The sequence below is a fragment of the Notolepis coatsorum genome (genome assembly GCF_963971535.1).
Source record: "Notolepis coatsorum genome assembly, chromosome: 2".
Taxonomy (NCBI): Eukaryota; Metazoa; Chordata; class Actinopteri; order Aulopiformes; family Paralepididae; genus Notolepis; species Notolepis coatsorum.
In genome coordinates this window covers 17,304,481-17,327,958 of record NC_140166.1, presented here as the reverse complement: position 1 = coordinate 17,327,958, position 23,478 = coordinate 17,304,481, and the positions used below count along the sequence as shown (strand labels likewise).

The following is a 23,478-nucleotide window of genomic DNA, read 5'->3' as shown; positions in this document are numbered from 1 at the left end:
CATTATTCCAAAAACTCCATGTACAACTCCTCTCCTCTCCTCTCCTCTCCTCTCCTCTCCTCTCCTCTCCTCTCCTCTCCCCTCCTCTCCTCTCCTCTCCTCTCCTCTCCTCTCCTCTCCTCTCCTCTCCTCTCCTCTCCTCTCCTCTCCTCTCCTCTCCTCCTCTCCTCTCCTCTCCTCTCCTCTCCTCTCCTCTCCTCTCCTCTCTCCTCTCTCCTCTCTCCTCTCTCCTCTCTCCCCTCTCCTCTCCTCTCCTCTCCTCTCCTCTCCTCTCCTCTCTCCTCTCCTCTCCTCTCCTCTCCTCTCCTCTCCTCTCCTCTCCTCTCCTCTCCTCTCCTCTCACAGCACCATGGTAGGTATGTGATGCAGCAGTGAAGCTGGATGAGGCACAGAGGTCATCTGTGTTGTTGGTGGGGGTGAGTGGGCTTGGTGAACCCCGATCCCTCCCGGTGCCACGGCCACGCCGCTGGGCCTGTGTCTGGCGCTCTTCTGATGCGCCCGCAGGCCCGCCAGCTGGGAGTAGGCCGACTGGCACACGTGGCATTTGTACGGGCGCTCTCCGGTGTGCAGGCGGACGTGGTTCCTCAGCGTGGACGACTGGCTGAAGCGACGGTTGCAAAAGCGACAGACGAAAGGCTTGTCCAGCGTGTGGATGCGCATGTGAGAGCGCAGGTTACTGCGGGAATTGAACCCGCGGTGGCAGATGACGCAGCGCATGCGGCCCACCGTAGCCAGTGCGGCCGCAGAAGAGGTGGGGCCGTCGCAGGGGTGAAACTCGTCTGGACCAATCAGTGGAGGGTAAGGAGAGAGAGGAGAAAAAAAGAGTCAGAATAAGCTGTTTGAATGATAATGATCAGCATCCATCTATCTATCTGACTATCTATCTATCTGACTATCTATCTATCTATCTATCTATCTATCTATCTATCTATCTATCTATCTATCTATCTATCTATCTATCTATCTATCTATCTATCTATCTATCTATCTATCTATCTATCTATCTATCTATCTATCTATCTATCTATCTATCTATCTATCTATCTATCTATCTATCTATCTATCTATCTATCTATCTATCTATCTATCTATCTATCTATCTATCTATCTGTCTATCTGTCTGTCTGTCTGTCTGTCTGTCTGTCTGTCTGTCTGTCTGTCTGTCTGTCTGTCTGTCTGTCTGTCTGTCTGTCTGTCTGTCTGTCTGTCTGTCTATCTATCTCTCTATCTATATATCTATCTATCTACCTGTCTCACCAGTCTTGGTCTTCTTGGCCTGCTCCTCCTCTCCTCCCGGGACTCCTGGTATTCCCAGGAAGGTGTTGTGAGAGTTTCCGTACCAGACTAGAAGCTCCTGGTCAGGAGGAATGGTCTGACGGGAGGAAAGAAAACCTTTAATATCAGGACGTCAGACATTGACATATGAAACTTGAACAGCAAACAATATGTAATTATCAGTGTGAACTACACTGTCTGATATTTAGGAAGATGAGGAGAGAGGAGAGAAGAGGAGAGAAGAGGAGAGAAGAGAAGAGGAGAGACAAGGAGAGGAGTTCTATATGGAGCTACCTATGGTATGGTATAGTATAGTATGGTATGGTATGATATAGTACAGTATGGTATGATATAGTATAGTATGGTATGGTATGGTATGATATAGTATGGTATGATATAGTATAGTATGGTATGGTTACGGTATGATATAGTATGGTATGGTATGATATAGTATAGTATAGTATGGTATGGTATGGTATGATATAGTATAGTATGGTATGGTATGGTATGATATAGTATAGTATGGTATGGTATGATATAGTATAGTATGGTATGGTTACGGTATGATATAGTATGGTATGGTATGATATAGTATAGTATAATATGGTATGGTATGATATAGTATAGTATGGTATGATATAGTATAGTATGGTATGGTTACGGTATGATATAGTATGGTATGGTATGATATAGTATAGTATAATATGGTATGGTATGATATAGTATAGTATAGTATGGTATGGTATGATATAGTATAGTATGGTATGATAATATAGTATAGTATGGTATGATATAGTTATAGTATAGTATAGTATGGTATGATATAGTATAGTATGGTATGGTACGGTATGATATAGTATAGTATGGTATGGTATGATTGTCATAGTCACGGCGAGAGCCTTCCTCACCCCTCCTCCTTCCACACCATCACGGCGGAAGCCTTCCTCACCCCTCATCCTCTCACACCCTTATATGGGCAGCATACGACCCCAGGATTCCCACGCTGCCAGTGGGACACTAATTAACATGGCTGTGAGGGATTCCCTCGTCAGCGAACTCCTACTTCAGCCCACGGATCCTGCTCTACCCTTGTCGCAGTGTTAACCTACCTTCCTAGGTACGACTACGAACCCTAGCCTTGCTACTCTATCCTTGTTGAAATACCTTGTCCTAATCTTGTTCTCTCTGTGCCCAGGACCACCGCTCCGAGACACCACCCAGCTGGACGCCCCGCGCTGCACAAGGAGTGCACCTGCTCTCGTCCATTGCACATTCATGTACCTGTTGCACATTCTGTACCTGTAAACCTGTCTGCTTGGGGGTAAACATTAAAGCCAACCTAAAACGCTCCATTCTCTCTCCTCCTGTGTTCTGCTATTGGGCTCCGCCAACCCCTGCCCTAACAGAACACTGCGACCAGATGTCGAGCCCAGCATCACAGGAGCCCGGAGAATGGAGAGAGTTCCAAAGGGAATTCCAGACCGTCGTCAACGGACACGGCGTTCTGGTAAACCAGCACACATGCACACTGGAGGAAACCACTGCCCAACTTGGCGCTCTCACGCTCAGCTCTGCGGAGCAAGACAGACAATGTGACCGTTTTGATGCATACGTCTCTGCCCAGCTAACCCCACCTGTTGCGCCCCCTCACAGAGAGCCCCATGTCCCCACACCAGAACGTTACGACGGAGACGTCTCTAAATGTCGTGCCTTTATTTTTCAATGTTCATTAGTATTACAGCCGCAAACCTTCCAAAGTGATAAATCTAGAATCGCTTACCTGTCGGGTCTGCTTAAGGGTCCTGCGTTAACTTGGGCAACTGCTCTTCACTTCAGTCAGTCCCCCCTCTGCAATATTGACGACATGCGAAAAGTCTTCGACCACCCTCCCGGGGGCTCAGATAGTTCTGCTGACTTGTTCACTATTCGCCAGGGAAACCGCAGCGTGAGCGAATATGCAATTGAATTCCGTATCTTAGCAGCGGGCTCCGAGTGGAATGTCACTCCGTTACAAGGGGCATTCCGTCAAGGCCTCAGCGACGTTCAAAAAGACGAATTGGCGTCTAAAGAGAAACCGACTTCCCTGGACGAGCGAATTAATTTAGCCAGAGAACTGGACACGCGTCTTCGCGAGCGCCGCCGTGAAAAGGCTAGCGGCACTCGTCCTTCGTTGCCCAATTCATCTCGCTCTCCTCCCCCCGGGCGCGCCGCCCCTCGTCGAGCACAGCCCCTCTGAGCCAATGGAACTTGACCGTTCTCACCTCCATCCCAGCGAACGCCGCCACAGACTCAAGATGCGGGCATGTCTGTACTGCGGTCAGCTCGGCCAGTCCCTCGATTCATGCCCGGTTCGCCCCAACGGCGGGGCTCGACAGTAATGCTGGGTGCATGTTCGAGCCTAAATGATGCTCCCAGCTCCGGTCCAAATATGCAATTCAGTGCCACGCTGTGTTACAATGGCCAATCGCTTCCCCTGTCCACGCTGGTTGATTCAGGTGCTGATGAAAATCTCATTGACGCTGGTGTAGTGTCCCGCTTCCGTATTGCTACCAACAGTTTGCCTATTCCTTGCGATGCTCACGGTCTAAACGGGAGGCTACTCTCGCGGATAACTCGCCACACCAAGCCTCTCCGCTTGCTGCGCTCAGGGAATCATAACGAGGTTATCCGTTTCCACGTCACTAATTCCCCCCATAATCCTATTGTACTCGGCATGCCCTGGCTGAAGCTACACAACCCAGTGATAAACTGGCCAACCGGTGCGGTCGTGAGCTGGAGCCCCCACTGCCACGCCTCCTGTCTACAGTCTGCTCGGCCGCCACTGGAGGTCGCTGGTTCTCACGTTCCCAACGAACCCATTGACCTTTCTGCTTTCCCTCCAATTTATCATGATTTAGAGGCTGTTTTTAAACAGCATGCTCTCTCCTTGCCACCCCATCGCCTGTACGACTGTGCTATTGACCTGCTCCCGGGAGCCCCGCTCCCCGCTAGTTGCCTGTTCAATCTCTCGTGCCCGGAGAGGGAGTCCATGGAGAAATACGTCCATGAGTCCCTGGCCTCTGGCATTATTACCCCCTCCTCCTCTCCTGTCGGCGCTGGTTTCTTTTTTGTTTCCAAAAAGGATGGCTCCCTTCGCCCCTGTATTGACTACCAGGGCCTCAACAACATCACGATCAAGAACAAGTACCCCCTGGGCCCGCCGTTAATTAACTCTGCTTTTGAACCCCTGCAAGGTGCCACCATTTTTACGAAGCTGGACCTCAGGAATGCCTATCACCTCGTCCGTGTCCGGGAGGGGGATGAATGGAAGACACCCTTTAAGACCCCGCTCGGTCACTTCGAGTACAAGGTAATGCCCTTTGGGCTGACCAACGCCCCTGCTGTCTTCCAGGCCCTTGTCAATGACGTTCTCCGTGATGTCCTTAACCGCTCTGTTTTTGTTTATTTGGATGACATTCTGATTTTCCCCCGCTCCTCCATTGGGTTCCTCGGCTACATAATAGAGGGCGGCCGGATCCGGGCGGACCCCGAGAAAATCAAGGCAGTGTCAGACTGGCCCAGGCCCACCAACGTCAAGCAGCTCCAACGCTTCCTGGGGTTAGCTAACTTCTATCAGCGTTTCATCAGGGACTACAGCCGGGTCGCTGCACCCCTTACCCAACTCACTTCGCCCTCCGTGCCCTTCATCTGGTCCACTAAAGTGGACTCCGCCTTCTCCGAGCTGCGTAGGCCCTTCACCTCCGCGCCCATCCTCGTCCAGCCGGACACGTCCCGCCAGTTCGTGGTGGAGGTGGATGCCTCGAGTACCGGGGTGGGGGCGGTCCTCTCCCAGCACTCCGCTCTCGACCAGAGACTACACCCCTGTGCCTTCTTCTCTCGCCGCCTGACCCCAGCAGAGGTCAACTACGATATTGGAAACCTGGAACTCCTGGCAGTCAAGCTAGCCCTGGAGGAATGGAGGCACTGGCTGGAGGGCTCAGAGATCCCCTTCCTGGTCTGGACGGACCATAAGAACCTTGCCTACGTCCAGACGGTCAAGCGCCTGAACTCCCGCCAGGCCCGCTGGGCGCTGTTCTTCGGCCGGTTCAATTTCACCCTGACCTACAGGCCAGGCTCCAAGAACATTAAGCTGGACGCCCTCTCCCGGCAGTTTGTCCCCGAAGGGGGTCCCTCACACCCTGACACCATCCTCTCCTCCTCCTGCTTGGTGGCTTCTGCCACCTGGGAGATCCAGTCCGTCGTCCGGGAGGCTCAGCGTGTCCAGCCTGATCCAGGTAACGGCCCACCTAACCGGCTTTTTGTTCCCGACCTTGTCCGCTTCCAGGTGCTCCAGTGGATCCACGCCTCCCGGTTCGCCTGTCATCCTGGGATTGACCGTACCCTGTCCCTACTGAAGCGGCACTTTTGGTGGGTCTCCATGAGGGAAGACACCTGCGCCTTCGTCCTTGCCTGCACCGTCTGTGCTCATGGGAAGCCTTCCCACCGACCACCTGCCGGGCTCCTCCGTCCGCTGCCTGTTCCTGGCCGGCCCTGGTCACACGTCGCCCTGGACTTCGTCACCGGCCTGCCTCCCTCACACGGTAACACAGTCATTCTCACCATTGTCGATCGATTCTCGAAGGCCGTTCACTTTGTTGCTCTCCCCAAACTTCCCTCTGCTTCAGAGACTGCAGACCTGATGGTGCTCCACGTCTTCCGCCTCCACGGGATCCCGGTGGACATCGTCTCCGACAGAGGGCCTCAATTCATCTCCCAGGTCTGGAAGGCCTTCTGTCGGGCCTTGGGGGCCACGGTCAGCCTCTCCTCCGGATACCACCTGTAGACCAATGGCCAGTCGGAGCGGGACAACCAGGACCTGGGGTCCGCCCTCCGCTGCATCACGACCCGGGACCCCTCTGGCTGGAGCGCCTTCCTGCCATGGATCGAGTACGCCCACAACTCCTTGTTCTCCGCTGCCACAGGTCAGTCCCCCTTCGAGTCTTCTCTGGGCTACCAGCCTCCACTGTTCTCTACCCAGGAGGAGGAGATCTCAGTTCCCTCTGTGCAGGCGCACCTTCACCGCTGCAGGAGGATATGGGAGGACACCAGGGCCGCGCTGCTCCGCTCCGCTGACCAGAATCGCCGCTTTGCCGACCACCACCAGACCCCAGCCCCCGACTATCAACCAGGTCAGATGGTTTGGCTCTCGTCTGTTTCCGGGTGGAGGGCAGACTAGAATCTGACCAAGAGCGAGTAGGACTGAGATCACACTAAGACACTCTCTCCTCTCATTGAGAGGAGGGGGGGGGGAGGAAGAATGCCACATCAGCATTAGCTTCGGCTACCACGAGGATGGTCTCGGCTAACGAACAGGCCTGACCACTATTGGACTGAATAACAAAAGGACGATAGACGAACACACCGAAAGATCATTAGAATAGACTCTTCAAGGACGATACAATTTGATAACATCTGATAACATCTGATTATGAGGTTCTGTTTATAGCAATAAAACAACGCTTTTCCTCATAAGGTATCTCACGGTGTCGAAGTGTCGAATTCTTACAAAGGTGGAGAATTAGTATGGTTTATGGATTGCACTAACGGGGGAGATAAGGATCTTATCAGCCAGTGTCAGAGACGTCAGGACCATTAAAATGACACAACGCAGAGGAATTGGATGGAGAGCCAAACAGACGAAGACGTGATACTGGCCAGTTTGATCAGGATCTTACAGTTGATGCCGTTGGGACCCGGATTATTGCTTGCTTTGAAGTTGCTTGAAAGGAAGAGACTGTGTGCAGTGCCGAGGCGTGAAGGGGTAGCCGTGGACGCGAGCCAAGCCAGCGAGCAAGCAAGGCCAGCGCCATGGACCCAGCAAGCGAGCCGAGCAAGGCCGGAGAGATAAACAGCGCCATGGACCAGAACAACTGACGGTGAAAAGATAAAGTTTGTTTGTTTGTTTGTTTGTTTATTTACACATATAAAAACAGTTACATATATAATACAATATAGTCCACAAGGGATGTGTAGGAGAATTGCCTAAAAACCCTCAAGTGTATCCGTAAACGTAATTAGTTTGACACAGAGAATGCCAGCTGTAATAGTGTGTTTGAATAACAGCAGAGCGGCACCGGTTTTTGTTTTGAAAATCGAGAGTCTTATCTACAGAGCACAGAAGCCACTGTATAGGAGATGGGAAGGGAGGCAAAGGGGAGATGTTCATTCAGTTAAAGGGGCAACATCGTATTTAGTTTGATTACTGTTCAAAACGCAGAAAGCGGGAAGCGGGACTGTGACGTGAAGGGAGCAGTGAACAAACGTTACGGGTGTGGTCGGTAGCGAGAGAATGTTTGAGACGTTAAAGTGGGAAAAAAAGAAGGAAAAAATTTAGCAGACAAAATGGCCGCAGAGCCACGAGGGGTTTAGAATCAGGAAGTGACACGTCACCTACAATCCTCTAGACTGAGTTTTGGCCGCCATCTAGGGGGGCAGTGGGATAATACAAGCAAATGGAGGAGGAGTAGGTCGCCACCTAGTGGTGGAGGGGGGGGGTAGTGCTGGGGAGTTTCCATTACCCATAGGGGAATATTTAGAGTTTAATTCAATTAAGGAATTTAATTGCGGAGGGGGGGTAGTGCTGGGGAGTTTCCATTACCCATAGGGGAATATTTAGAGTTTAAGTTAATTAAGGAGTTTAATTTTTTCAAAATTACCAACTGCTTGTGTGTATACACGGTGGTGTATGTGAGAACTTTGTAAAGGAACTCAAAGTGTGGTATAGAGCGACGGTGACAGCTCCAGGGCGACGGTAGACAGCCCCGTAGGGTATAGAGCGACGGTGACAGCTCCAGGGCGACGGTAGACAGCCCCGTAGGGTATAGAGCGACGGTGACAGCTCCAGGGCGACGGTAGACAGCCCCGTAGGGTATAGAGCGACGGTGACAGCTCCAGGGCGACGGTAGACAGCCCCGTAGGGTATAGAGCGACGGTGACAGCTCCAGGGCGACGGTAGACAGCCCCGTAGGGTATAGAGCGACGGTGACAGCTCCAGGGCGACGGTAGACAGCCCCGTAGGGTAGAGCAACGGACAGCTCTGTTGTATGTTAGATAACAGTATGAGTACGTGTATGTGAGTTAGGGGCAGGGAACCAACCTGCTCTGTTGTATGTTAGAGATGCTCGGTTGGATGTTATTATCATAATAATAATATCGATATACGGGTTAATTAAAGAGTGTAATTATTGAATGGGTTAAATAAGAATTGCAGAGAGAGAGGAGATGCGGTTAGTTAAATAAGTTTAATTATGAAATAAGAGGGAGTTCGATCTCCAGTGGGGCCTTCTCACACCTAATAAATAGGCAGAGTCTTGAGGGGACACGTCACCAGAAAGAACTGGCGCGCGCTGGGGGTCACCCGTGGGACAAACGTAGAGCGCCGAGTGGGTATCGTTTAGCTGCTGGTGTCACGCCGGAAGACAACAAAACAGGGAACAGCCATGTAGGATTAGATATGGGTGTTGAGAAGGTGGGGGACTAATAGAGAACAAATAGCGCCATGGGCTGTAGGACACTCACACCGTCCAACAGTCTGAAAGGGTGTGACCATGGCCGGGGCTTGCAGAGGAAAAATATATAGAGAACTGGAGATAACTCCATGGAACGAGCTGCAGGCCCAAAGCCACGGTAGACTAATAGAAAGCACCGGGTCGAGTGTACAGAAAAACTGCCGGCGTGGTGTTTCTGCTTTCAGAGTCTGGAGAGGGCCGACCGCGGTGGAGATGAGCCTCAACCAAGATGACCGACGGGGCGGAGACGGCCAACGGGGCGGAGACGGCCAACGGGGCGGAGACGGCCGACGGGGCGGAGTCCAGCGGTCGCAGGCGGTGTTGCCCAGGGGAGAACGAGGCGGACATCGGAGGGGGCTTCCCTGCGGAGACGCTGTTTAGAGAGCGTTTTGAAACAACAGAGCACGGGCGGTGAATCATGGACAAACAGGGACTTCCTTTCAGAGTCAATCAGGAGATCGAGAGACGAGACAACAGCGAGAAGTCCGTGTTCATTGATTAGGAGTATGAGATATAAATGGAGGATTCATATAGAAGATATATGTATAGAAGGATATATAGAAGGTTGATAAGAGGGAAAACAGTAAAACAACAGGATAGAATTATTGGGAGCAGACAGAGGAGCTCCAATTGTTATGAGTCGTTGGATGTTGTTGGTTTTGGTGGTCGGTTTCGGTTCCCTTTGTGCACGAAGGGGGGCGCAAACAGACATCAGGCAGCAAGATCACTGGGTTGACCGTGGGCCGTCTTCATTTCTTGTGCACGAGAGATGAGGTTGGTTTGCTTCAACCACAGTCTATTTTTGGCATAATTAATTAAAAAACCAAATAATGATTTATGATTCTGAAGGGGTGATAAGAATCAAGGGGGGATTGAGAGAAAATGGTGGTTTTTTCAATGTATATTTGGTTTATAAACTGCTTTAAGAGGGTAATATCATTATCATCACGGGATGATATTGACGGTGGAGAAGAAGCGGTGTCACAGCACACTGCCAGCGAGGGGGTTTGTTTTTAATTCCTCGGAGACATAACACTGATAGCAAGTGTCTCCCAGAGCGAGGGAGAGCGGTTTATTTTAATGAAACAGTAGAAACTGCATTTTAATGTGTGAAAGGTTAGCAGTTGTCATGACAACACGTCGCATGACAACCAGAAGGCGGGGCCGTCGTTGCGACGACGAACATCTATAAGTCGAATGGTGTTTCCGGGTGGAGGGCAGACTAGAATCTGACCAAGAGCGAGTAGGACTGAGATCACACAAAGACACTCTCTCCTCTCATTGAGAGGGGGGGGGGAGGAAGAATGCCACATCAGCATTAGCTTCGGCTACCACGAGGATAGTCTCGGCTAACGAACAGGCCTGACCACTATTGGACTGAATAACAAAAGGACGATAGACGAACACACCGAAAGATCATTAGAATAGACTCTTCAAGGACGATACAATTTGATAACATCTGATAACATCTGATTATGAGGTTCTGTTTATAGCAATAAAACAACGCTTTTCCTCATAAGGTATCTCACGGTTTCGAAGTGTCGAATTCTTACGGAGGTGGAGAATTAGTATGGTTTATGGATTGCACTAACGGGGGAGATAAGGATCTTATCAGCCAGTGTCAGAGACGTCAGGACCATTAAAATGACACAACGCAGAGGAATTGGATGGAGAGCCAAACAGACGAAGACGTGATACTGGCCAGTTTGATCAGGATCTTACAGTATGGTATGGTATGATATACTATGGTATAGTAATGTATGGTATGGCATGCTATATGGTATGGTATGGTGTGATATAATATAGTGTGGCATGGTATGGTATGGTATGGCATGGTATGGCATGCTATGCTATATGGTATGTTATGGTACGATATGGTATGGTATATAATGTACCTCTACAGCCTTGTAGAAGATAGAGCTTCCTATCTGAACCACCTCCAGATTCTGCTCCTGTTCATTCCTGGCACATTTAATGTAAGTCATCCAACTCCTCTGATCCTCCTGGCTGGCATCTATAAAGTACCTCACCGTCCCATCCTCGTTAAATACCTAGGAGAGCGGAGAGGAGAGGAGAAGATGAGAAGATTTACATTATTTATTAGAATCCATCCGTCCGTCCATCCGTCCATATGCCAAGAACTCATTGGCTAGCTGGTTAGTTGGTTGGTTGGTTCGGTCATTGAAAAGTTAGCCGCTAGCTAGTTATCCAGTTACATCTCTTATGAGGTTGTTCTTTTGATCAGTCAGTCAGGCAGTTGGTTGGTTGGATAGTTAGTTAATTAGTTAGTTACTTAGTGGTTTAATTAGTTAGTGTATTTACCTCCCACATTAGGTTGTTGTTCTTGTACAGGTCCACGTGTTCAGGAGAGATGAGACGACCGGTGAAAGGGCCCATCTCTGTTCCTGCTTTGATCCAGGTCTTAGAGAAGATACCCAGACCCTCTCCTACAGCACGGGAACAGCAGCCTGTTAGCCTTCTTTGTTTTCATTATTCTCTTTTTTAATCTAATTTACACATTCAAATTAATTGAAAAGAAAAGGAGCCCTCTTTCAAACATACTGCTTACTGTTGATCAATTACAAAACAAAATGTTGCTGATACGTTTTTCTCCACAATAGGATTGCTTCACGAGGAAGCTGCCGTCTTCTGTATTACTGACATTATATTATTTTTAGGGCTGTCAAAATTAATGCTTTAACTTTGGAGATTAATTTAAATGCGCCGCTGATATAAGAAAGAGGTCTAGCTGAGTCAATGTTGATGGTTTTGTTGAACATTTGTATTTCACAGGAGAGAAACTGTATTCAAAGAAAGCTATTAAAAGTCTTTGAATCTAAATATACTTTCTTTGTGTTGATTTTACATTAATTAGTTAATTAGTTAATTAATTAGTAGAAAAATGCCATTTTTTATCTAGATTAATCTAGATTAATTACAAAAAATTGTGAGATTCATTTTTTTTAATCTATTGACAGTACTAATTATTTTATAATGGTACGTTTTTTTTATTTATTTTTTTATCTTTTTCCCCCTCCTTCTTTTTCCGATTTTTCTCCCATCCCACCCGTCCTGGTTGTTGCGCACTTTCCCCTACTGTTGGTCCGAGAGGCCGGAGACTGTCACATGCTTTTCCTCTGACGCATGTGCAGCCTGCCGGCAGCCAGCCTGGCCGTGCAGATTCTCACTGTGAGAGTGTAACTTGTGGAAGGCTGCACTACCTCTCTCCAGATCCTACCCTTGCTGAGCAGGCGCCCCGACCGAACTGTAGGGGTCGCTGTCCACAACGCCCAGGACCCACCCGCCAGCTTTCCCACCCTCTAATACTGCCAATTGTATTAGTGTGAACGGCCAGCCAAGCTGGTGACAACGCCGGGAGCTGGATTCGAACACGCAAATTTATAAGGGTACTTTAACAAATAACAATACTTACATTTATTTTGCACACATATCTCACACACAGTTTTGCACACATTCATTTAGTTTGACAGTTATTGAGAGTAAATCAGTTTGAATATGGCCACCAGTGATGTCATCGGGGGACATTGAATCATTGTGTTGTGTTAATAATTTTTTCCTCCACAGAATTTGGTTTGTATGAAAAAATAACTGAAAATGTAAATTTGCATCTTGCATGGGGCCATCATAAAAATAGAATGTGAAGAACTGAAGAGATTAACTGAACTCTAGAGATAGGAAGACTCTGAAGGTAATTTTCATATCATCATCAATACTTTTCCAGCATTTTACCTACTCTACGACTGCACAGAAATTAGGCAGCCATCCTGGAAGAAAGAGAACTACACGTACATTCAGTGCAAGGCCTCTACCCTCACAAAGAAATAAGAAACTGAGCTGCGTTGGATACATCAGTGCTTTCATCGCAGGCTAGGGGGGGGGGGGGGGGGGGACAATGACGACAACATCTAAATCCACCTCCCTGCTACTCACTTCTCTTGGACATTGCTTTGATTCTCCATGCCATAGTGTTGTGAGCAAACATTTGCAAACTATTTTCAACGCAAATGTTATCCACCACCTTCAGTACACATGTCTTTAACAAATTCACCTTCAGCAAAAGGATTTCTGTCTTTAGTGATCAGCTAGCCCTGGTGGTGTTTAGTGATTAACATCACCACTTCATAACTAGCCCTGGTAGTGTTTAGTGATTAGCATCACCACTTCATAACTAGCCCTGGTAGTGTTTAGTGATTAGCATCACCACTTCATAACTAGCCCTGATAGTGTTTAGTTATTAGCATCGCCACTTAACCAGCCCTGGTGGTTGGTGGTGTTTAGCATAGCCACTTCATAACTAGCCCTGGTGATGTTTAGTGGACCCCAGGAAGAATAGTCAACACGTTGATGATGACTAATGGGGATCCTAATAAACATAAATAAACATAAACTTCATAACTAGCTGTTACATCCCAATGTATGTGCTTCCCCAGTGTGTCTTGTTCTCCATTTTGTTTCCTCCCTCCAGCCAGAACCCGTCCTCCTTCTCCTGTTTTGGTTAGGTAAGGGTAGTTTAGGTAATGTAATTTCTTTTACCATAGATTAGGCTGGTTTATTTGGAGAATAGTGGTGTTTGTTTGTTGTTTTGGCCTTGGCCTTTGGCTCAGACTGCGGAGGTTGGAGCTGGAAGTCCTAAGGAATGAATCCAACTCTGCTACGCTGTTGACTCCTCCACAAGGCCCTGGTATGTCCTCCTCCACAGCTTATTCATCACACACTTTTGATATAAGTAAACATATCGCTTTGGTGCCTCCGTTCCGAGAGACAGAAGTTGATACTTATTTTAATGTGTTTGAGCGTATTGCTGCTTCATTGCGCTGGCCAAAAGAGGTCTGGCCTTTGTTGCTTCAATGCAAATTGACTGGTAAAGCCCAAGAGGTTTGTTCAACACTTACCCTAGACTAGAGGATAGTTTATTGTATGATACGGTGAAGGCTGCCATCCTTCGTGCATATGAGCTTGTACCCGAAGCTTATAGGCAGAGGTTTCGCAATCACAAGAGAGCTGCCAACCAGACCTTTGTAGAGTTTGCTAGAGAGAAGGGAACTCTCTTTGATAAGTGGTGTGCAGCAAGCAAGGCCTCAGATGTTAACTCTCTCAGAGAACTCATTCTATTAGAAGAGTTTAAGAATCGTTTGCCAGAGCGTATTGTCATTTACCTGAGTGAGCAGAAAGTGTCCACTCTGCAGCAGGCTGCTGTATTAGCTGATGAGTTTGCGCTAACCCATAAAACTGTGTTTGTGGATAGGCGTGACTCCTTTCTCCCCCATGATTTCTCTCAGAAACATTCTGTCCCCAACCATTCAGAATTCACACACCCCCACACATACCCCACACAGAGAGGACGGTTGCTGCTTACGTTTCAATGTTAAACAGTCAGAAATAACATGACCAGATCTATGACAGTAACATGCCCGCTCCTCTTTTGAGCATGGAGGTGACATTTTTGGTCGGGGTGTCAAGCCAAGTTGCAGTCCCTGGAGTTCACCTTGCTTGTTGGCTCACAAATCGGATGGAACTCCTAGATTTTGTACTGATTTCCGAAAGGTAAATGCTGTCACCATGCCTGATTCTTTCCCACTGCCCCGCATGGAAGATTGTATTGACAACCTTGGATCTGCCACCTATGTTAGCAAACTAGATTTGTTAAAGGGTTACTGACAGGTCCCTTTGACCCCCCGTGCCTCGGAAATCTCTGTGTTTGTTACTCCTGACAATTTTTTTGCAATATACAGTAATGCCTTTTGGAATGCGTAATGCCCCGGCCACTTTCCAGCGACTGGTGAACCTAGTCCTGGCTGGTGTTCCAAATTGTAATGCCTATCTCGATGACCTGGTTGTCTATTCGACCAACTGGCGTGACCACATGACAACCTTACAAACTGTCTTTGACCGCTTAGCTGAAGCCTCCCTGACCCTTAACCTTGCCAAGTGTGAGTTCGGCAAGGCTACGGTTACCTATCTTGGTAAGCAGGTAGGACAAGTGCGTCCGGTGGATGCAAAAATATCTGCAATCACACCTTTTCCAGTGCCTACTACTAGGCGGGAATTGCGTAGATTCCTTGGGATGGCTGGGTATTACTATGGCTTTTGCCGAACTTTTTCTTCTGTCGTCACTTCTCTCACTAGCCTGTGTAGCCCGTCCAAACCATTCATTTGGACAGCTGATTGTCAAAATGCATTTGATGGTGTTAAAGCTCTCTTATGCAGTTCCCCTGTTATCTCTGCTCCAGATTTCTCCCTGCCGTTCCAGCTGGAAGTGGATGCCAGCGGGGTGGGAGCTGGAAGAGTGTTATTACAGGAGGATCACGATGGTGTCAGTCACTCGGTTTGTTATTTTTCCCGGAAATTTAACAAACATCAACTAAACTATTCCACTATTGAAAAGGAGACTTTGGCTATGTTGTATGCTTTGCAACATTTTGAGGTCGGTTCAAGCGCGTTACCAGTGGTAGTATACACCGACCACAACCCATTGATATTTCTGTCGCGGATGTACAACCACAATCAGCGCCTCATGCGTTGGGCGCTCATAGTCCAAAATTATAACATCGAAATAAGGCATAAGAACTGGATCAGATAATGTGCTGGTGGATGCTCTATCTCGGAGATGAGAATCTCTTGCTGTCGACTTATTTGTTGACTCATTCATTGTAGACCCGAGTGGTTGTTGTACCGACGGCTTGTTTTTTTTTTTTTTTTATGGCTCTTTACTTTGACGTTCATATCGGAGATGGGGATCTCATTGTTAAAAACATGTTTTGTTGGTGTTATGTGTTATATGTCAAACATGTTTTTGTCTTATGTGTGGGGGTGTTACATCCCAATGTATGTGCTTCCCCAGTGTGTCTTGTTCTCCATTTAGTTTCCTCCCTCCAGCCAGAACCCGTCCTCCACTATTGGTCCCTGCTAGGCCTGCCCTTCCATTAGCAGCACAGCACCGATTGGTGGATGGGTTTCAAGACTCCAAGACTCAATCAGTAACCATCACCCACCACCCAATCATGGATCACCACACACCTGTTAAAACATGGCTTCTCACCTCAGTCACTCTCTCTCTCTGGCATGAGGCTAGGCATGGTGACATTTTGTGACATAGTACTTTTGATAATATCCCATTTTTGTTTATAGGCCTTTGTGATAGTGAAAGTGCCTTTGTGTGTATGGCCGCAGAGAGAGCATTGTTAGCTTTAGATTGTTTTGTATATATTTTGCCATTCTTGTCTGTACCATTAATGTGTTTTTCTCTCTTTTCAGGAAGCACAGATGGGGTGAGCTGCCATTTCATTTGGATATTGTTTTCTCCTGTTTTGGTTAGGTAAGGGTAGTTTAGGTAATGTAATTTCTTTTACCATAGATTAGGTTGGTTTATTTGGAGAATAGTGGTGTTTGTTTGTTGTTTTGGCCTTGGCTCACCCTTGAGCTACATGTGCTTCCTTTGCATTTAACAATAAATATCCTTGTGTTTACAAACGTGGTCCATCATTTCTTTCAACCAACTGTTATGTTACAGCCCTTTACCCTTAGACCCACAGGGGTCGTAACACTAGCCCTGGTAGTGTTTAGTGATTAGCATCACCACTTCATAACTAGCCCTGGTGGTGTTTAGTGATTAGCATCGCCACTTCATAACTAGCCCTGGTGGTGTTTAGTGATTAGCATCACCACTTCATAACTAGCCTTGATAGTGTTTTAGTGATTAGCATCACCACTTCATAACTAGTCCTGGTAGTAGTGTTTAGTGATTAGCATCTCCACTTCATCTAAATCCTTCACTGCTCTATGAGGAATAGTGTGGAGGGAATGCATGCTAGACTGTCGTGGATGAGGGTGGACGAGAGACTAGCATGCAGTTTGATTCGGTTTTTAAAGAACATTTGTACCTTAGGTAAACCCACTCAATTGTATTCTATGCTTTTATCCACCAATGATAGACCATAATACCAGACATGCTTCAAGTAGTCGCATTACCCTACCTCTGCCTAGAACCAATTCTCTAAAGAAAACTGCAATGTATATAGTCATAACATATTGGAATAGGATCCCATTACATATCATACGGACGGAAAACAAGGACAGTTTCAAAAAGAAACTTAAAGGAGCCATAATCCGGTAGGAAATCAATATGTCATGCATGAGTGTAGCTGCAGCCATGTTATCCAAACTTCTTCTGTTTACTTTGTGTTTTTTTAAAGGTATGGTGAAATGGATTCATCTATAACCTTTTGTTTTATTTTATTTTGATTGTGTACGTGATATATGACTGATTTACACTGAATGTTTCATATTTGTATGTGTATATCTGTGAGGACCCCAGGAAGAATAGTCAACACGTTGATGATGACTAATGGGGATTGTCATGTTCCTAGGCCCGGTCCTGGCTGGACTGGGCAGGATGGTAACATTGGGCAGTGCCCTCCACCTAACATTGGGCAGTGCCCTCCACCCAACAGTGGCTCTCTACCTAACATTGGCTCTCTGCCTAACATTGGTCTCCTACCCTCTGGTGGCCATCCGCAGACGGTGTGGTCCAGTACACTGGACATCCTGACTACTGTTTTAACCTTAATTAATAGTGTGATCAATGTGGTGTCCTGGTGTGTGCTGTCATTGACTTTCCCTTCCCTGGTGTGATGTGGTGCACTGTTTTGGGTTGTTATAAGTTGCTTTTGTGTTTAGTTGTGTTTAGTTGTCATTGCTTATTGTCTAGGTCTAGGTTGTGTTGTGATTCTGTGTTGGCCAGGTGTTCTTGATTGTTAATTAGTTGGGGTATTTAGGTGTCTGTCTGTCCTCCCTTCCTTGTGGCGACATTCCTCCTGTCTCCCTCCCCGTTTCCTGTCCACGCCGTATTGCTCTGTCATCCTCTAGTAAGTGTTAGTGTTTGTTGTTTTGTTGTGAGAAGTATGTTAAGTAGTTTCTGTATGTTCTTTGTATTGCACTGGATTCTACAGTAAACTCCCTTCTCCAAGCTTCAATCCTCGTCTCTGCCTCCTCCATTCCGTTCCTTTTCTGCAAACTGTGTTCTAACCTACCCCATCGTAACAGAATGTCGCCACCAGTAACGAATGCAGCAGGAAGGGCAAGCGATACCATTTGGGTCGTCCTGAGCCTGATGGCCGGTGACATGAAGCGTTACTCACCGGCCAAGTGGGTGTTCCTGCTACAGAAGATCGACCAGGTCGCCACGGAGAATCCGATACTGGAGCCAGCGATGTGGGAGATGGTTGAACGTGTTACTGCCCTCATGGAGGAGTATAAGCCGGAGGCTAGGGTAGCTAGCCTGCCGACTGTTCTCAGGCTTACGGCCAGCCTAGAGCCCCCCCACAGCCGTTGAGGCTGTTCAGATGTCCATCGCTGTTCAGAAGTCCACAGCTAACCCAGACCCGCCCGTTAGCTCCGTGCCTATAGCTAACCGGCCATCCCCAGTTAGCACAGCTCCACCCGTTAGCTCCGCTCATACAGCTAACCAGACGTCCACAGCTAACACAGCTCCGCCCGTTAGCTCCGTCCCTATAGCTAACCGGCCGTCCCCAGCTAACACAGCTCCACCCGTTAGCTCCGTCCCCATAGCTAACCGGCCATCCCCAGTTAGCACAGCTCCGCATGTTAGCCCCGCTACTATAGCTAACCAGACGCCCACTGCTAACCTAGGCTCCAGGTTCAGGGTGAGCCTAGTACCTGAGACGGACCAGATGTCCCCAGCTAGCACAGTCTCCACTGCTAAACTAGGCTCCAGGTTCAGGGTGAGCCTAGTACCTGAGACGGACCAGATGTCCCAAGATAGCATTGTCCCTGCAGCTAGTCAGGTCTCTTCAGCTAGCAGGCCTAGGAGGGCTATCTTGACAGGAGCTGCTAGGCTCTCCCCGACTGTTAGCTTAGCCTCGGCAGCTAGCCAGGCCTCCCCAGCTAGCACAGTTCCCACAGTGAGTCCAGGGCCCACAGTTAGCCTAGCCCCCGAGGCTAGTATGGCTAACAAGGCCTCCACAGCTGGTCCAGCTTCCACGCACAGTCCAGCCTCTCCTCTGGGTCCTGACTCCTCATCCCCGGATCCTACACCACGCCTCACCGCCGAGACCGGTCCGGTCTCCACGCCCTGCCCGGCCTCTACACCTGGTCCGGCTGCTGTGCCGGCTCCCGGCTCCTCGACGGATCCTGGCTCCCCGTCTGGTCCAGCTCTGCGCCGTGATCGGCGTCCTGGTATTCGCCGTGGTCTTTGCTGTGGTCTTCGCCGTGGCCTGCGTGGGATCCTGCTCCGGGGGTTGTCGCCGCCGCACCTCCGTTCCGGCTCTCCCGAACCGGTCCCTAGTCCGGCGGCTGGAGGGCCTCTCGTCCGGGATCCGGCTCCGGGGTCCAGCTCCCCTTCACAGGCTTCTACACCTGCTCCCAGGTCCAGTCCCCCTCGCCGGGCCTCGGTTCCCAGGTCCAGTCCCCCTCCCCGGGTCTCGGTGCCCATCCCCACTCCCCCTCATCGGGCCTCTGTTCCCAGGTCCTGCCCCCCTCCCCGGGTCTCGGCGCCCGTTCCCATCCCCCCTCGTCGGGCCTCTGCTCCCAGCTCCGGCTTCCCTCTCCAGCTCCCTGTTTCTTTCCCCGCCTCCCCTCTCCGGGCCTCTGTTCCCATCCCCACCCCCCTCTCCGGGCATCTGCGCCCGTTTTCAACCCCCCTGGCTGCTATGCCCCTCCTGGGGTTTTCGCTCGGCCTCCCGGTCCCCGGTCTTCGGGTCATCTCCCTGGGTCCTCTCCGGGGTTCCGGCTTCCTCCCTCACCTGCTTATGGACGTTGTTTTCGGGGGTCTGGAAGCCCCCCGTTGAGGGGGGGGTACTGTTACGTTCCTAGGCCCGGTCCTGGCTGGACTGGGCAGGATGGTAACATTGGGCAGTGCCCTCCACCTAACATTGGGCAGTGCCCTCTACCCAACAGTGGCTCTCTACCTAACATTGGCTCTCTGCCTAACATTGGTCTCCTACCTTCTGGTGGCCATCCGCAGACGGTGTGGTCCAGTACACTGGACATCCTGACTACTGTTTTAACCTTAATTAATAGTGTGATCAATGTGGTGTCCTGGTGTGTGCTGTCATTGACTTTCCCTTCCCTGGTGTGATGTGGTGCACTGTTTTGGGTTGTTATGAGTTGCTTTTGTGTTTAGTTGTGTTTAGTTGTCATTTCTTATTGTCTAGGTTGTGTTGTGATTCTGTGTTGGCCAGGTGTTCTTGATTGTTAATTAGTTGGGGTATTTAGGTGTCTGTCTGTCCTCCCTTCCTTGTGGCGACATTCCTCCTGTCTCCCTCCCCGTTTCCTGTCCACGCCGTATTGCTCTGTCATCCTCTAGTAAGTGTTAGTGTTTGTTGTTTTGTTGTGAGAAGTATGTTAAGTAGTTTCTGTATGTTCTTTGTATTGCACTGGATTCTACAGTAAACTCCCTTCTCCAAGCTTCAATCCTCGTCTCTGCCTCCTCCATTCCATTCCCTTTCTGCAAACTGTGTTCTAACCTACCCCATCGTAACAGGGGATCCTAATAAACATAAACAAACATAAACTTCATAACTAGTTTAGTGATTTAGTGTTTAGTGATTAGCATCACCATTTCATAACTAGCCCTGGTGGTGTTTAGTGGTTAGCATCACTTCATAACTAGCCCTGGTGGTGTTTTCCTTTGACTCCTTCACCCATGTAAAAAGCCTCTGCTGGGAGGCTAGACTACATGTAGATTCCAGCTGTTTCACTTTCTTACACCCATTCACTGCAGGACTATCGCTGGTATGAATTATGCTTAGTCTCATAATATCTCTTCACAGTGAAGATATATTAGCATTGAAGGTATAGGACAGGAAACAGTACTCATACCACCACTGTAAAATCCTGGATAAACATCAAATTTAAAATTTTGAAAACCTCAGACATTATAAAAGTTCCTGTTTTGTATATAAATGCCTGCACAGATTAGCCCCTCCCCCCTCAAGGAGTTTATCCACAAGAAAGGGAAGACTGGATTAGCCACTATAGGTCAAACACCAGAGGGGATTGTGAGGTCCATTTTAGAAAGACCGCCTTCAGCAAAAATATTCTATCGATAAAGGGAAGTGGAACATGGAACAGCCTTCCGGTCCCCTTAAGGGATTGTATACCACCCTGTCCACCTTTAGAGGCCAACTCAGGAAATGGCTGTTAGACAGCCAAATATGCACTCATTAGGGATGATGTTGTACTGATCGAATGGCATGTTAGTGTGGTCATGTCAGTGATGTCAGTTTTTATGAATGAACGTTGTAAGGTCCGTTTTGTGTTTGTTTTATGTTAGGACTACGGGTGGAAATTAGCCCTGTGCTAATGTGCTATTCCCGGCATATTTACGTCCCTATCATGCTGTGATGTTATGCATACACTCATGTAAATGTAAATTAATGTAAATTAATGTTCATTAATTTGCATTGTCCTTAATAAACAAATCTTAATCTTAACTCTTCTTCATAACAGCGACGGTCTCTTGGCAAATGAGACAAACACAACTGCTTCGGCTTTCATTGAAAGTATTCAACTTTCCACATGCCCCTCAAAATGGCGGCCCTCGTTGTTCCTACTTGTTGTACTTGGTTTCCACGATAGTGCTGCCATCCTAAGGTGTGGGCCACATAGTACATTATGAGAGACAAGCCGTGGCCCGTTTAAAATCTCTCCATGGACCACAATTGGCCCTCGGGCCGTACTTTAGACATGACATGCCTGATGTCGATAGTGATAAAATAGTGATACCTTCTTATAGGTACTGCTATCTTATCATTTCATTGAGCTACATGTAATCAACACAACACAAGGATCAAATGTCTCTGATAACATCACTGGTGGCCCTATTCTATAACTAATTTACTCTCAATAGCTGTCAAACTAAATGAATGTGTGCAAAACTGTTTAAGATTTTGGACGTGTGTGAGATTATGTGCAAAATAAATCATTGTTGGTTTTCTTGGCTCTTTTAAAAACATTCAAACGAGAAGTAACATAAAATAAATTAAATGAAAGCAGAAGAATAATAACAAGCAGCTACATGTACCTGGAACTGAGCTCTGGGCGATGATCACCTCACTGGGAAGGACCAGGCTAGACAACTTCTGTACTTCTGGAGAGGAGAGAAGAGGAAAGGGAGAAAAGAAGAGAGTGAGAAGATGAGAAGATAAGAGAGGAGAGGAGGAGAGATGTGAGAGGGATGAGAGGAGAAGAGATAGAGGAGAGGGGTGAGAGGAGTGGATAGGAGAGATAAGAGTTAGTTGTGTCTGTATCTTTGACATCCTCAGATCACAGCAGAGACTCAGTATCCATACAGTCAGGAACTGAGAGCATTGCAACAACATGTTGCTTAACCTATGTCGATTTACTAACATATAATTATTGTTGTTTTTGTTGTTATAATTTTGCATTAACCCTGTTGTTGTGAAGGAGACAGGGTCATGGCTGACCATCCCTTTCTTTTTTTTGCCTATTTACCATTTTACTTTGAACAATAAAACATTTTCCCTTTTCAGTCGACGTTCTGCCGATTACCGAAGTCTGTCCAACACAATTCACGGAGCTAAAATGTTTCCATGAAAACTAAATCAATTAATTAAATTGAGACCTTTTGGATTGTCATGAATGTGTTAGTCACGTCATCTTTATTTATTATTATATAATATACATTTGATGGTGAAATATTTGTTCTGACCTCTCTCATGAATAATCCTGCGCTAACCGGATTGTTTGCTTTTGATATTTTTTTACTTTTAAAGCTTTGTGTGGCATCTAATAGATTAGCCTCAGTGAGAAAGAGAAAGAGAGAGAGAGAGAGAGAGCGAGAGGGAGAGAGAGAGAGAGAGCGAGCGAGAGAGAGAGAGAGAGAGAGCGAGAGTGAGCGAGAGAGAGAGAGCGAGAGGAATTTAGAATTGAATTGATTGAATGGGGTTAAATGCTCTTTTTCTTTCTCTCAATGCGCCCATTGTGTCGGTGCGAGGCAGACAGGGGTCAGACACAAAAAGAAAATGTCTCATTCTAAATTCATGATCTCTTCGAGGAACTGCTGAGCAGTAAATCCAGGACTGAATGAAACTATAGCTGTTGTTCCGAGAGAGAGAGAGAGAGAGAGAGAGAGAGAGAGAGAGAGAGAGAGAGAGAGAGAGAGAGAGAGAGAGAGAGAGAGAGAGAGAGAGAGAGAGAGAGAAATAGAGAGAGAGAGAGAGAGAGAGAGAGAGAGAGAGAGGAGAGAGAGAGAGAGAGAGAGAGAGAGAGAGAGAGAAATAGAGACAGGGAGAGATAGAGACAAATAGAGACAGGGAGAGAGAGACAAATAGAAACAGGGAGAGAGAGAGAGAGAGAGAGAGAGAGAGAGAGAGAGAGAGAGAGAGAGAGAGAGAAATAGAGACAGGGAGAGATAGAGACAAATAGAGACAGGGAGAGAGAGACAAATAGAAACAGGGGAGAGAGAGAGGGAGAGAGAGAGAGAGAGAGAGAGAGAGAGAGAGAGAGAGAGAGAGAGAGAGGGTGCACAACACGTGTAAATACAGTAAGAAAAAGAAAGAAAGAAAGAAAAAAGGTTTTATAGAAAGAAATATATAGCCTATAGGTAAAATGATGCGCTTAAATAAAATGATGTAAGCATAGCTTACTTCGGCCG

At 47.8% G+C, this 23,478-nt stretch overlaps 1 protein-coding gene across 1 annotated transcript in view; it reads right to left on the bottom strand.

The window, feature by feature from the left end:
* Window positions 1-339: 339 nt before the first annotated feature.
* Window positions 340-23,478, bottom strand: part of LOC311223292 (PR domain zinc finger protein 12-like) — a gene marked incomplete at both ends in the record, with an annotated part of 23,801 nt that continues 662 nt past the window's right edge. Inside the window, 5 exon segments of the mRNA XM_084308085.1 lie at window positions 340-779; window positions 1,258-1,372; window positions 10,718-10,873; window positions 11,145-11,269; window positions 21,886-21,943. Of these exon segments, the coding sequence (XP_084164211.1) occupies window positions 340-779; window positions 1,258-1,372; window positions 10,718-10,873; window positions 11,145-11,269; window positions 21,886-21,943 (894 nt within the window).